General features: G+C 42.8%; 1 protein-coding gene across 1 annotated transcript in view; it reads right to left on the reverse strand.

The window, feature by feature from the left end:
• Window positions 1–417: 417 nt before the first annotated feature.
• Window positions 418–16462, reverse strand: part of ror1 (receptor tyrosine kinase-like orphan receptor 1) — a gene marked incomplete at both ends in the record, with an annotated part of 113847 nt that continues 97802 nt past the window's right edge. Inside the window, 8 exons of the mRNA XM_079157463.1 lie at window positions 418–1120; window positions 1278–1642; window positions 1808–2035; window positions 2687–2866; window positions 6750–6964; window positions 7443–7688; window positions 8502–8819; window positions 10175–10302. Coding sequence (XP_079013589.1) covers window positions 418–1120; window positions 1278–1642; window positions 1808–2035; window positions 2687–2866; window positions 6750–6964; window positions 7443–7688; window positions 8502–8819; window positions 10175–10302 — 2383 coding nt within the window. The remainder of the gene's footprint in view (window positions 1121–1277; window positions 1643–1807; window positions 2036–2686; window positions 2867–6749; window positions 6965–7442; window positions 7689–8501; window positions 8820–10174; window positions 10303–16462) is intronic.

Genomic DNA, 16462 nt, shown 5'->3' on the forward strand with positions numbered 1-16462 from the left:
CTTTTTGTCCGACTGTGATACAAACCATTTTCTTAGGAAGTAGGATGGACTTGCTACTTTTAAAATCTATTCAATAAAAAGTTCTTGCTCTTGAATATATATCTTTGTATTTCACTCATTCTTTCAGGACGTATGTACCGTATTTACACAAAGGTTAAAATAATAACACAACACTTTCAAACCATGGTGGTGAGTACACATGCTTTTAACAATAAGGCATTAAAAAGTCAGACAGCTGTGGATATACTTGTGTAGCTGCAGCAGTGTTTCTTGCACACTCACATGTGCGTTCAGGCCAGTTTCTGTTGGGTCTCCATGTGGCGAGAGTAGAAACGTTAGACTGGGTCCCTGTGTTAGAAGCTAAACTCCTCAAATGTGGGTCCCGAGCAGAAAGAGGGTGAGTACCTCTCTGCCTATCTACAGGTCTGCGGTGATGACCGAGTCGTACATTAGTACGTCAGAATCCGCAGCGAGCAGCGCCTTTTGTGATGCGTGGTCCAGTTGTCCCACTCCCCTCTGGCAAACTTGTCCGTACACCTGAATCGGCCCTCCACTGCTCCCCGGCATGATGCAGTGGGAGAGCAGCGGCGTGTTGGCGTCATGGTTGGAGCCCGTGGTGGAAGGCACTCCGCTGACGTGGCCCGTGCTGGTGGAGCCGCTGGCGCTGCTGGGTGAGCGGCTTTTGGGAGGGGGCAGGTGATGCTGGATGACTCTGGTCGGTGGGGCCGGGGGAGGGAAGTGGGCTGGAAAGGCTGCGTATCCTGGTGGGATAGGGTACCCGTTGACGGGGATAAAGCGCTGGTGGGTTTGCGTCACCGCCATGGGTGTCCAGGCTTGAATAGGGCCCATCTGGCCCTGAGAGGGAATCGCCTGTGCTGGGTAGAGGTACCCTGCAGCCACGGCGGCAGCAGCAGCGTAGCGGGGGTTGCTGAGGTTGCTCACGGGGCTGGCGCTCAGCGAAGTGGTCTGGGTGGTGGCGTTGCCTCCACCACCAGAGGGCGTGCTGGAGCTGGCGTGGGACGACAGCCCCTCCCAGGCTCGCAGCCGGAGGTGGATGTCCTTGAAACGCGTTCGACGTGTTGGTCCCTCCTGCCAGCATTCAGTCATCAGACCATAAAACCTGAGAGACAACACAGTTAGTTAGTTACTTATCAGGCAATTGTAAGAATTCCTCAACAGAACAAGATGAAGATACAGTGAAGTTTGTGAGCTTTGTACCACCAGTTTCATCATGTATGTACTATTACAGCTGAGCAGCAATATTAACTTGAACACACCTTGGTGGACAGTCCTCGGGGCAGGGCAGCAGCTGCCTCTTTCTCACCATCTCCATCACTTCCTGGTTGGAGAAGCCGTAAAAAGGCTGCAGACCGTAGCTGAAGATCTCCCACAGCACAACTCCGAACGACCAGATGTCCGAGTCTGTGGCGAACTTGCCGTAAGCGATGGCCTCTGGGGGCATCCAGCGGATGGGCAGCAGAGTTTTGGGCTGGAGGCAGTAGTAGTCTGAGGAGTAGATCGCTCTGGAGAGACCAAGGTCGGAGATCTTGACGTGGAGCTGTTCACCTACTAGAATGTTCCGAGCTGCAAGGTCTTTATGGGTGTAAAAGTGGCTGGCCAAGTACTCCATCCCAGCCGCCACCTAGGTTTGATTAGTCAGAAAGAAAACAATCATTTAAGGAGGAAGTACCTGTGAAGTACGTCTGGCACAAAGCAAGGTGGGACGAGAACCAGCATAGAGAGAGATAACAAATTTGAGTTCAATCAATTAATCAGCAATCCATGAATCTCTGCTTTCATATCCCACCTGTATGGACATGTGCAGGAAGTCTCCATGATCCAGGCTGGATTTCACAGTGCCGTCCTCATCGCTGCTGCAGCCGACGTCAGAGTGTGGCGAACGCATGATCAGGAACTCGTGGAGGTCGCCTAGGGGCAAAAACTCAAACAGCATACAGACGGGCTGCTCCTGGATCACCACACCCAGCAGGCACACCACATTTGGGTGCTGCAGCTCGGTCAGCACGGCAGCCTCCTGTGATTGAAACACGAAAGACGTCGGTGAACTTCAAGCACAAAGAAAGGAAAGACTTTCTATATGCTCATCAGAGCCTGATACCTTAATGTGACACTCCAGCTTAACTAAGTCTACGTATTGAGGCCTTGAAAGGTGGCCGTGAGAAGTTTGTTGAGCGTTTCAAACTGAAAAGACAGATGTTTTGGTGTATCGCTTTGAAAGCTGGCAGTTCAGGTCTCAATCTCTGTACATTGAAAGGGAGGATTATGTTTTTACAAGTCCTCCGTTTCAGTTCTTCTTCAAATCTAAATGTATCTGGACAGTCCCACAGTTTATTTTTGGAACTATTTCAAGTGAAAGTCTGCCATCGCCCACCACGTTTACCTTCTGTGGAAATAAAACAAGCCATGCCTCAAGTCTTGTGGGAAGAGAGATGTTTCCAATGGGAAAGTAGTCCCTTGTATTATAAAACAGTAGAGTATTTTAGTTCCACCTCCACACACAATTACCGGTTCGAAGCATCTCGTTAAAATGACTTACTATTTAGCCTTAGAGCTTCTATAGATGTTACACTTTGTTGATTTTTGTAACTGTGTCCCACCAATAATATATATATTCATAAACGTTTGAGCTTTTTTGAAGCTTCGGAGGGAGGAATCTACTCGGTACCTGCTGGAAGTCACCCCACTGTTGGACATTGGAGATATCCTTCAGGGTCTTTATGGCCACGAGCTGTGCCTGGTCCATGCCCGGCAGATACAGGTGACCCTTGTAGATCTTCCCTAGATTGCACTCTCCAAGCTCCTCCATGAAGCGCACCGCCGACAGGGGAAGCTCTTTGGCCTTACTCTGCAGAGAGAAGAAGAAGAGGCCGGAAAGAAAAAAAGGAAGACGTGAGATCGGTGGGAAGAGAGACGTGACAGAAAAATTAGATCATTGTTCCTCAAAGGAAAAGTGAAATGTTGACATGACGTTTACACTGGTGCTGCTAAATCGATGCAGGCGAACTGCCTAAGATAACATCAAATATGTGTTTGAGTAGTGAAAAAATAAATAAAAGTATAGCCCAGAGAGTTGATAATTGTCATAATCATACTGAATCCATTACATCAGCTCCTAATAACTCCCTTTAAGCCTTAGGAGAACAATGTGGGAACATTTTGAAATTTGGCAACTCGTCCTCAGTTTAAAAAAAGCTTTTACAATTCATTATTCTGCCTGTAAAACTGTAGAATCAGCTGCAGAAATGACAGACAAAGCTTGGCTGTCTTTGCTAGCAGGGACATTGTAGTCTTGTATTCTTACTAAGGAGGACTGTAGACTGTAGGTAAACAAAGAACATTTTCTAATTCTGTATTATTATGTTTTCATTAGTGTATAATCACCCCAAACTAAGAATCGTTGTGTTGTCATTTAGAATGAGCCCTTCATCAGCTGCAAAGGCCCGTGTGTGTGTGTGTGGACATGAGTGTGCGGAAATGATTTGCCTCATTTTGAGAGAGAGAGAGAGAGAGAGAGAGAGAGAGAGAGAGAGAGAGAGAGAGAGAGAGAGAGAGAGAGAGAGAGAGAGAGAGAGAGAGAGAGAGAGAGAGAGAGAGATATCTCTATCTGGCCCTAGAAAGAAATTACGAATTGGCAGAATATCTCTCTACTGTCAGAGATAGAAAGCAGAGACAGATCCTCACCAAGTACAGGCTCAGTGACCACACACTGGAAATCGAAAAAGGAAGACACAAGAAGTCATGGCAACCAAAAGACAACAGAATGTGTGGTCACTGTGGGACAGGTGAGACTGAGACAGAGATGCACTTCCTCCTAAAATGCGAAACATTCAATACAATTAGGAACATGTACTTTAAAAAATTTGACTCTGTAATTTCAGATTTTAAAACATTTAGTAACAACTCAAAATTAAAAATACTCCTCGGAGAAGGAGATCGGGCAAACCTTGCTGCCCAATACGTGTTAACATGCCACAACCTGAGGGACAGTGAGTGACCCACACACACACACACACACACACACACACACACACACACACACACACACACACACACACACACACACACACACACACACTTTATATATATATATATATATATATACTGTATATATAAAATGAATAATCAATCTAGATGTTATATAAATGTTATTGTATATTAATGTTATTGTGTATTAATATTATTGTTTATTAATATTATTGTATGTTTAATTTTTGTGATGCTTTGGCAATACCGTTTCTAAATGTTCATGCCAATAAAGCAAATTGAATTGAATTGCATTGAATTGAGAGAGAGAGAGAGAGAGACAGAGAGAGACACAGAGAGAGAGAGACAGAGACACAGAGAGAGAGACAGAGACATAGAGAGAGAGACAGAGACACAGAGAGAGAGAGACAGAGACATAGAGAGAGAGACAGAGACACAGAGAGAGAGACAGAGACACAGAGAGAGAGAGACAGAGACATAGAGAGAGAGACAGAGACACAGAGAGAGAGACAGAGACACAGAGAGAGAGAGAGAGACACAGAGAGAGAGAGTGCGTGTAGCTGTACTAAAAGATAAAAGGTGAGGCAAGGTTGGATGAGATTGTCAGATTCCAGGAACTATGAGATGAATAATTAAATTCCTCAGTGAGCAAGAGAGCAACAAAGCTCTGAGGGGGGTGGTATGTGTGTGTGTGTGTGTGAGAGTGAATGCGGGGACTTGCTGATGTTATGAGAAGCACAGATGTTTGTAGTTACGGGTTTGTTTCACCCGTTCTTTCCTCCCCACACCCAAACCCTCAGATCCTCCTCACACCACCGCAGGTTTCTGTGTGTGTGTATGTTTATGTGTGTCTAAAGGGATTGTCACGGGCAATGGCCCCTTGGTGACCTGGCAGCAAAGCTTAACCCAAGACAAAGGTGTAGATAACAAGGGTAAGGAAGAGAGACACTCTTGGCAATAATACTGTATAATTTGAGGGTTTAACGCTCATCAAAAAGGTCTTAAAAAGATAGAAATCAGATGCAAATCCTCATTTAACCAAATTGTCTTGTAGGTGGAGTATTAAGCTTCCAGATTAGATGCATGGGCTGGAAAAGAAGGTGAGAACTGAACCTCTGTAAAAGCTCTTACAATGGATGGTTATGCAATCGGATATGTGTGGAGCATATTTCAGGCCCTTGTTTTCTATGAGGACCATTTCAAATTCACTGTATAATTCCATAACTGCATGGTTGTCACTCTGAAAAACTCTCTTTGATCTCCCGTGACCGTGACCTTTTGCAGATACATGGCCGTCATCTAAACACGGCATAAAAATAAAACAATCCTCATATTAATGGCTTCTGACGCGTCTGTGACATTTTGCGGTTCTTTCTACAGCCGTAGATGGTAATATTATACACATTACCTTGAGCATCGACTCTGCTTTACACAAACAGACACAGTGTCTAGATAATCCCCCCCCACCACCACAAAGAAAATGATGTGGAAAAAGATAAACAGACATGATATGACAGAGTGTGCAACCTTGAAAGAAATATGATACAGATCCTAATGTGAGCTATGTGTTGGCTGGCAGAGCAGGGCCTCGGTGATCTGCATTACAAAGAGGTTCTGTGACAGGGGGGGGGGGATGAAGGAGAGAGTAAAGGGTGAAAAAGAGGTAAAGGGATGGAGGGAGAGACAGAAGAGGAGCAACAAAGAGAGATGGATTAAGTGAGAGGGAGAGATGTGGAAAAAGAAAAGAGACAGTGGGAGAGAAATAAACAAGAGGAAGAGAGCTGCAGCTGAACATTCCTGGACCTGCAGAGCTCTGAAGATCGAGATCTGAGGCTCTGCCTGACAGGTCATTTTCACAAACACACACACACACACACACACACACGCGCGCTCTCACACAAGCCAGTAACCCCAGCATGCTGAGACATATCCCAGTTGACACACAGTCGAGCTGTGCCAGTGTTTTGACTCCTTCATCAGTCTGCTCTCATGACTTAAAAAGACAAACACAGCAAAAGAGCGCTGATCTATATTCACACAGGAGAGTAAGTGTGTCTTAGCAGTACTGGTGCTGGGAATGCTTATAGAGAAGTGAGATGATGACGACGTTGAACATATCCCTAACCTAAATATTATGCTGTGACATCTCCATGAGTCTAGAGTGTTTACACACCTAACAGGTCAAACTGTTGGTGCATTTCATTTGGTTCGTTTATGCTGGTGTGAAAGCTGTAAATCAAACTCTGGTGCAAACAAAACCACCAAAACCTTTTCGTGGTGTGAAAGCAAACTGAAATGTATAAAAAAGCGGTTTGCAACCCAGCATTCTTGTTTGGTCGCTGATGAAGTCTCATGTTGAAACGTTGGGCTTTTCATCAGCACTATGTTGTTGAAAGCAAAGCAAACCAACCGCATTAATTCAAAAATATAAAGGTTTGCTGAATTCACCTGCTGATTGTCGACTAAAATAAACTCGTTTTTTTCTGATACATCAAAGTGAAAATGAGTTCAAACAGAGCTGCTCTATTTATTTTAGCAATGCCAGAATATATTTGAGATGTTATGTGATTGATTGGAATTTGTTTGAGACATTTTTTTGTTCATGATATGGAAGTCTTTATGTTTCGTTAAGTCAAATGTTGTCCTCGTGGGGTGTAAACATGGAGGTGAGGAATTGCACATCAAGGAATTGGGGACGGAGAGTACTGCAGCACCCACAGGGTCCTGTGCTGTGACTGCTCTACCTTTGGCTTGTATGCAGTTGTGAGCATGGACATCTCGACGTTTTGTCCTCGGACCGGTTTGGGCTGGCGGGGGGCAGGAGGCGTCGGGGACTTCTGGTTGTTGCGGCACACGCAAATGAAGAAGAAGAGCAAGGCGATGGCTAACGGGATCGCCACACTGGGAACCAGGATGTACAAGATCTCCATGTTGCTGCCGCCAGACATGTCTTTATGGTCTACAGGGATGGACAGAGAGAGAGGAATGATATCAGATATAAAGATTATTGTACGGCTGGATGATACAATGTGATAAAGACACATAATAGAGCTGAGCGATTGTGATTGAGTAATAGTTTAAACCATTTTCCTGATGTATTAAAAAAAGAGATATTTGGGTTTTGGGCTGGAAATCTAGGTTGTCTCGGGCTTTAATTTTTAACTTTTCACTATTTTTGAACAATTAATTGCAAAAATAATTATTACTTTAAGCTCATGACATACTAATAATAATTGTGCCAATGTAAAAAGAATAAAGAAGAAATTGTGATGATTTTGCATAATCGGACATTTGGACCAGATCAAGGATACATTTTTTACCTTTTTTTTAACAATGAAAAACAGGAAGACCAAAGCAAATATCTGCCAATGTGTTCCAAAGACAGCATTACACCCAATGTATGTCAGTATAGACTTAAACATGTTCTAGTCTCTTACCACAGACGGCTATGTCACAGAGCTCCATGCGGACCCCCTCGTCCAGCGTGAAGCACCAGGGGGCCTCGAGTTTGTTCCCAGGGTTGCGGCAGTAGGAGTGTCCCCCGTTCAGCTCCGCGTAGCGGATGGCCAGGTAGGTGTGGCTGTGAGGATACTGAGAGTTCCACGGCTGACACTGACGGCCTGACTTGGTCATGCTGACTGTCCCTCTGTAGTCTGCCCCGCTGTTGTTGTAACACTTGTGATCTAAACGGAGAGGAAGGCGTGGTTGTGCATTAGAGGTTTGTGTTAGGGTCTCGCGTCATCACTCTCCTTCTTTCTTTTGAGGGGCAGGTAGTGGACCAGGTTTATCAAGGAGCTCACAGGAGCATTAAGTATTGCACTGATGAGCTGCTGGTGGACTGACAGAAAGCCCACACGTGTTACTATTTTGAGATTTGTGTCAAACAAACAACTTTAATAAGAATGTGTCCGACGAACTAGAGCTGCAACCATTATTTGATTAGTTAATTAGTCGGTCCGAAAGAAAGTTACTGGCAACTATTTTGATAATTAATTCATAATTTGAGTAATTTTCAAAGCAAGAATTTCAAACATTAGCTGGTGCCCATTTATTAAACATACAGATTTGCTGCTTTTCTTTATCATAGATGATAGTAATTTAAATATCTTTGGGTTTTGGACAGTTTGTCAGACAAAACAAGCAATTTATAGGCATCACTTCGGGCTCTGGGAAGTTGTGATGGATTACTTTTCAACATTTTCAACATTTTATAGATGTTATAGATATGATTATCAAATACTCAAAACAATTATCTGCAAATGAATCGATAATGAAAATAATTGTTGGTTGCAGCCCCCAGTTTAACCATACTTTGCACATATAGTTGGTTCTGATAACCAAGCATATTTGGACTCACCAATAAGCAGAGTTTTCTAAACAGTTCCTGTGAGCAGATAGAAAACACTAGGATGCTTCTCCTCATGTAAATATAATGAGCTCTATAAGCAGAAGTATAATAAAGGCAGTCATGCAACCAGCAGGTGAAGGCGTCTCACTCTTGTTTATGGGCTCGGCCATGGGGATGCCGATCCTCAGACAGTTGGCTGACTCCGGGCTGTCAAAGGCAGCCAGGTCCTCACAGTTCGGCAGCTTCAGTCTCTTCAGGATGAGGGGGTTTGAGCGGGCGATGATGTACTCCGTCTTACACAAGTCGTTCTCCAGGATCTCACACTCGTCCTTACACAGGTCCCGGGGTTTGTCGGTTCCAGAGCTCCGGTCGCATGTCGGGAAGGCAAAGTGGCAGAGAGAAGGGATGGCAAACTGGGAGCAACGGTCAGACAAATGGTTGGATGTCCCGATCATGGTGAAGGCCGCTGTACAGAAGGGAGACAAAAGTAGTTGCAGAATAGAGATTTATTTTAAACAACACAGTCTGGTGTCATAATTCACCTATAAACTAAGAATCTATATTAACATTTTTGTTGTTTTTTAAGAGGTAAGACCCAATAAAAATCAATTATTTCTATATTCCTGGGTTGATTCATTCTTATAATCATTTAAAAGACACAAAAAAGACGAGAAGTTTAAAAGCATTCCTGCGCTCACATTGCTACTAACTCCTGAGCTTCTAAACACTGGAAGGATCAAAGAGGGAGACTGACAATGAAAGCTGCAGCTGATTCATAGTTATACTGTACGGTTATTGCAAACACATGCTTTTTCTCCGTGGTTGTGATTATCAGTAAAGCAGCCTTGTGGGGGGTGGAGGAGAAGACAAACGATTAAAAAGTGGATAACTGAAGTTGGCAGTTATCCAAACGCTCCTAGAGCACATGTTGCTTAGCAAAAATGAAGATCAGTGAAAGTGATATTCAATTCAAGATGGTGAATAGCTACCGAATGTCGATGTTCTGGGTATGAAAGGTATGATTTACCGTCCTACTGTGGGCTCATAACGACCCTGTGGCATAATAAATCTCAATTATCACTCGTCCTTGATGTTTCAAATTAAGAGTCCGAGTTCAGGACCCGTTTGTCCCTGAACTGTTCAGGGGAGACGCTGACAGCTTCACGGATGTAATCCATAACATGCAGATTAAACTGACCTCTGAGGACACAAACACACGAAACAAAAACACAGCATGAAACAGTATGTGGGCCATTTGGGCTCCATGCAGAGTGGCGACCCTGCTGAACTTCCTCTGAACTCCATAAGTGGCGTCCTGCTTTCCTCCTACAGCGTACAGTATTAATTAATGGTCACCCTCTAAACAGACCTCATTCGCAGAAGGTTTCATGTGCTTCAGTGTATGCAAAGACGGCAGCTTTGCAATGGTGCTCTATCAGCCCTAGTTGCTGAAGACATATTTAAGCAGGGTTTGGCTACTATTCAAGACAGAATTGCTAAATGAACTAGAGAACTCACTGGATGAAAGCAGGCACCTTTTACTGTCAAGACACAAAACTAGTTTGTCCTTAAAAACATTGTACGATTTTGCCGATCGAGCAGCATTCTTTGTAGATGCATATTTGTAACTGGATTTATTGATCTACAGTGAAGTCTTAATCATCACAAAAAGCTCTGTGAGCATCTGAGTGAAACTAGTTTGAAACTGCACAAAAACCTGACAGAAAAACAAGTCATGCAGAAGAAATTCTCAAGGGTAAGAAAAATATAGACATTTTTTTTGCAGTTCATGGGGTTGAACCCACTCAGCCTGTTTCTCACCTGTGATCTGGGTCTCGATCTCGCCCTGCATCTGAAACGAGTCGACGAAGATGCTGCGGTTACCTATGAAGCGGGCGCAGGCTATACCTCTGTACGGCTGGCAGAATCCTTCTTCATCAAAATCCTCCCTAAGACATTCACAAAGACAGAGTAGAGAGTGTGGATCAATTAAAAGATTGCTTACAGATATCTGAACAGTTAAAATACATACAGTATGCCTGGAGGAGCAAGAGGACTTCTGCATAGTTTCACATGCCCAAACATGCTGTAATACATACGAATTCCACTAGAGGGTAGTCTAAGTTTGAATCTTACACAAAACCAACTTAAGTGGATGGAGAAGGCTGTTTCTGGTGGCTGGACCTAAACCAAGAAAGAGGTCTCCCTTTGCTTGGCTAAAGATAAATCATATTCAAGTCAAAGGCAGAGATCTGAGAGACACACACACACACACACACACACACACACATACATACATACATACACACACACACACACACACACACACACACACACACACATACATACATCCCAATTCACAGCACAGATGTAAACCACATTAGGAATTAATGTTTGGCTGTTTGACTTTATTTCTGTTTATGGCAGAGAGATGTCATTGTGAGCCTTAATCTGAAACACATGCGAGGGTGGGGGGGGGGGGGGGGGGAGAGAGAGAGAAAGAGAAAATGAGAGAATGAGAGAGAAGGACGGGGTTGATGATCATGTATTCACAACTTTAACTTCCTTTGGTGACTCTTGATTTGTCTCTTCATCTTTACCTTCTTTTTAAATCCATTTTTCCCTGTTTCTTGTTTAGCCACCTCTCTCATTTCATACATTCACTCATAAGTGTGCGCACACACACACACACACACACACACACACACACACACAGTACACGCACACACCCAAACCACATGCTAACTAGCAGGCGATTCGCTCAGTGTGAGATCACAGTGTCATGTGCTTTAAATTGTGCCGTATGGGGACTTAAAGACCAGGCATAACCACAAGATATAGGGGAGTGCATGATGCCACTGTGCATCCACACACAAAGCAAGCACAAAAGAACCACAGTGTAGCTAGAGACTGATTCAAAGTGCATATCCAGACACTACTGCTCGAGTACTGATGAACAGAATCACTTTGTTACTGACCAGGCTGTCAATCTTTAGAAAAAAACGTATTACTTTAAAGTATCAAGTGGGTAGATGCTGTTTTCAGAATAAGGACAACAAAAAACACACTCAAAATGAAACTACGAAAGACGAATTCTAAATATTACTGCCATGAGCTACAACTTAGTTTCGCTGCTTCAAGTTAATTGGAAAATACTCTACTGTCTTGCGTCATTAAAACACTAATGTTCTGATCCCACTTAATAAAAACACTGGTCCATTTCACTTTGTGTTTAACCGTAAAATAGAGCGCCTTGAGGCTTAACGCTTCATTATCATCCAACCGTGTCTGCTGCCCTTGTTGATGAGAGTCAGGTAGTTTACAAGGGACGTGACAGCATGTGAATTGTTCTAATTACGCCACACACTTTAAAACTACTCTGAAAAGCTTTAAAGACGCAGCTTAAAACAAGGTGACAATGGTGCATGCACGCACACACACACACACACACACACACACACACACACACACACACACAGACACACACACACACACACACACAGCCTTCGTAATACCATAGGTGTGTAAGTTTGGTGTGAGTACAGGGTCATTAGGTTCCCTCTCTCTGAGGAGTGTTAAGTGACTGAAGGGTCAAGGTCAGCTCTCTCCCTCTACCCCCATCTGCACAGATCTAAATGGGCTTTCCAGACATGGACACACACACACACACACACCCCCACAGACCTATAGAGCAGTGGTCTGCATACTGCCGATTCCATGGAGATATGGTAACATTACATTTACAGCTTAATACAGGTTTATCCTCGGAGTCTGTAATTTCCTACTAAAAATGTGGAAATCGGTAATAATGAGTTCATGTTGCGGTGCGCCTGCAGACGGCTTAGCACCCCTTCATCCAGCCACAAACTCACAAACTGCTGCATCTTCAGATATTTTCCTTTGGCGAAGAGCTTCATCTCTTTAGGTGAAAATCATGTCTGGCATTAAAGCTGTAAGAGGAGACTCTTGTAAGAAAAACGCTGCCACTGTGAAAACTAGTTGAATGATTTGAGGGGTTAATGACTGATTGGGCTGCAACCATTTTGAATGTAATGAAGCGGAATATGAAAAGGCTGCTTAGAGCATGAGAGAGAACACACACACACACGCACGCACGCACACACACACACGCACACGCACACACACACGCACACGCACACACACACACACACACACACACACACACACACACACACAGGATACAAAGAGAGGGCTTGGAGTGTGTCCAGGCAGCCGAGAGGTTAGTTTGGTTGTGCGTCACAGAGGATGGTGGACACACACATCCACACTAACATCAAGCCACACACAGACAAGTAAATGACAAGGGAGAGCAGACGATCCGCCACAATGCAGCCAGATCCCTGCAGGCAAATTACAACTCTGGCCAGTCAGGATAGCCTCAACCGAACCAGCTCAGCCCAAATCCGAAATCGCCCCTCACTGCCTTCTATATTTTAATTTCTTTCACTCAAGTCGACTTGAATTGAAAGCCATGTCTGAAAGGCATATTAAAGTGTCTGTATCCTGTCCAGTGCAGCAGCAACGACATATGTCTAAAGAAAGAAAAGGGGAGGAAAGCCACATCTACAATAACCTAATCGCCGTGAGACATCTGAGGTTTTTCAGAAAGTCTTGTTTTTGTGTATCCATTTGTTTCTCTGTGTTTGTGTGTGTAAGCTATCCCAGGCAGGGAGAGCCAAGTGCGGTTGCTATTTGTGTAAACAGTGGATGGCTGTACAGGCCTTTTATTTTACACACCAACGCCACGGGCCCTCTGTGTAATGTTTTATAATAGTTAATTACAAGGAGAGGCTTTTCCCCTTCGAGACCCGATATATAATCCAGATCCAAACAGAAAGGCGAACCTCACCACAGAACCCAAACAAGGTATCGAGGACATTGATTCATTGTCCAATTACATTTTTGCCAACCTCATTATTTATTCAGGGAAGCGCTTGCTAAACAGCCATGCTATTTTTCCAGCACGGCCCGATTCATGGTTGCATACATTCACACCTGGGTGGTGCCAATACAGTTTGGAGCTCCAGTGCTGGAGACCCTTGCAATGCCAGCTGTTTTTTAAGCGATGAAAGAGAACGAGACGTGAGCAAGAAAAAAAGTGAAACATCGATGGTTTGATGTGAATCTTTAAACTCTGGTTTTCCTGATTTGATTACTTCAAAGAAAGTAAGAAAGACAAGGCAGGCGACATTTACAAGCTGCCAACTTATAGAAGATCTATAAAAGAAGTTCCTTTGACTCATGTGGGTGTTGATTCAAAATTGTAAGAAAGGTCTGCATTAGTCCAAGGATCATAAAAACTAGATGATATAAAAATGAGAAACCAGCAAAACAAAAGTTCAATTGGCAATATAAGCCCGATAGTAGACAGTATATCTACACACATGAGTATTTATTTAGCTGGAGACCTCAAAGCTCACAATGAAAAAAAAAGTATACACATTAAAAAATACAAACACCAGCTTGTATATTGTCTTGATATACTTCATCCTACTACTACTCTATGCTTAATCATCCTCACAAATAAGTTTTATTTGGCATCAAAGACTGGATTCCTTTCAAACATACTATCGATCAAAACAACAAGTCTCTCTTTGCGGGAACTGTCATCACTCCACCTCCATCTTTCCTTTGCATTCTTTCCCTCCACCTCGTTCTCAACCTCGAGGTTCTCTCTTGCAACAAAAAAAAAAAAGACTCTGAAACACAGGACACCACCTCCCAAATGCAGCAAGGAAACAACATCACTGATACATAAATGAAGAAAAAGCAGAAAGACAATCCACAATGCTAAAGCATCAGCTTTTTGACAAATGAGGTGACGCGTTTGTCAAAAATCATCAGAGCAAATCATCCACACTTCTTTCCTTCGTCTCATTGTCAGTGTGTGATCTATTTATCCATCCAAACTCCACTGCTGGAATTAAAAATGTAATTGAAATCGGCAAGTGAGAACTCTCTGAAAGATTCAAAAGATACAGAGCACTTGAAAGAAATGTCTTTATATGCAGTTCAGACTGTTGAGCATGAAGGAAAACAACATCCTGGAGGTATGTTTTCGTGATTGACTATTTGCTAAATATTCAAACTTATTGAACATCTTGATAAGTACCTTCAAAACGTCAGAAAAAGCGTGGAACATCACTGCTGCAGCAGATGCTCTGTCCTGCATTCAAGAGTAAACTAACTTCATTGTTGGGTCTATACTGCTTTACTTTATGTTTTGATTACGGGACAAATCTTTAGGCCTTTTGCATGTAAACTTGGGTAATTCTCATCAACAAGCTGTGGGCTGGGATGACGGGTTTGTCTTGAGTTTTGGGGTTAAGGGGATGTGAAACTCAACGCTCTTTGTTGGGGGGGGGGAAATAGAAAGGAAGGGATTTGGGGGTGAGGAGGCAGAGGGTGGATCCCGATGACATTTTAGATTTCAGGGTTTGGTTTGCAGGAGCTGCTGTGGGTGCTGAGTGAAGAGGAGATGAGCTGCTTGCAGCATGACGCCACAGCTGTTGGAGCCTGATTAGGGATGTCCCTCAGCTTGTGCTATATATTTCTGTTAAACATACTCAGATATGAACTGTGGTGACTTTTGAAACAGCAATGAGCTGCGAGAGAATTTGGGGATTTAAGGGCACTATTAATCAAGTATATTAAGTGTGGTTTTCAACAGCCTTGCCAGTGTTTTTTGCAAGTTTTATCTCCTTAACTAAACATTTGTGGGTGATTATGTGCGGTGCTATTTTGTGCATGATACTTATTATGTTGTATATTTATTAATGTCACAATATAAAAGTCTGTTTTATCAGTTTCACTTCTAAAATGTATGAGATGTGATGTCAAGATCATGTGATGTCTAGTACACTGATTGAAAAGTGCAAAACCACTGGTATAGTTCTTAAAAGTCAGATTTGTCGTTCTATTTTAAGGTATTTTAGGGTATTTCTGTATTGTCATGCAGTCAATACATCTCTGTGCTTACTGACTCAGAGATACTACTGCCTGTGAACATGTGTATGGTGTTAATATATTAAAAAGCGATTATATAGGCTACAAATTACACAGGAAAGCACTTTAAGCATTAACACTATGTGTGAAGACAAACATCACGGTAACCTTATAATGTTCCATTAAGGATATTATTGGAGCAGTATAGGCCTACTATAGTAGATGCATTGCCCAAGGATAATAAATACTACAATAACATCACAACTAATAATGACTGACACAGTAGGCTATAACATGCTTAAAGACGTTTTTCAGGTTAATTAAGATAAAATGTCACTAAACATGGTCATAAAACACAATAAACCGTGTTCCCGTTGCAGCTAGGGGCTTAACCATTAATAAAGTAACCCTTGTATTGCAGAGGAATATATTACAAACACTTTTCTTTTGGTACACACCATCAATTATCTTACTTTTTTATGCAAAGTTAAGTTACTACTCTCTGAAGAGATTTGTATCTGCTTCCGGTTATGCCAGAAGGACTTCAAAATAACGGAACCGAAACGTGAAAAGGCACTTTCAAAATTAAAGCTAGCAGGAAGTGATTAATCTTAGGTAACTAACAAATAAAGGTTTGTAGGAAATATTCACCTCATTAACAGAACCTCTTAAGAGTAATTTACAAGGGGAACATCTAGTTGAAACACTTTAACAAGTATTTCTTTGATATTTAGTACAATCATGTTCAGTTATGTTCAATAAAGACAATCATTTGTGTCTTTGAAGGTTGTTTGTGGATTTTTGAGTTTGTTTTAGTGGTTTTGCACCTACTGAATCAGATAAGTTTGCAAAGTTGTCCAACTTATATATTGAGAGTCACACAGCTGATTGTTCCGAAGGTTCCATGTTCTTGTATTCCGATTTCATGGTTCTGGAATCACGCATCACAGTCAGTAAGGGACCAGCTGAGTGCATTTCATTTCAGAGCGATTTCTACACACCTTGAGTACAGACCATAGAGAGAGAGAGAGATATACATCGAGTTTTCAACAGTTGTTTTCCGCATCATTTTTTTGTTTGTGATGGAAATCACAGAGGCCATGTCCAGACTTAGTGCAAGTGGACCCATCCCGCAGCCTCCGA

Source organism: Pholis gunnellus (assembly GCF_910591455.1).
Source record: "Pholis gunnellus genome assembly, chromosome: 4".
Taxonomy (NCBI): Eukaryota; Metazoa; Chordata; class Actinopteri; order Perciformes; family Pholidae; genus Pholis; species Pholis gunnellus.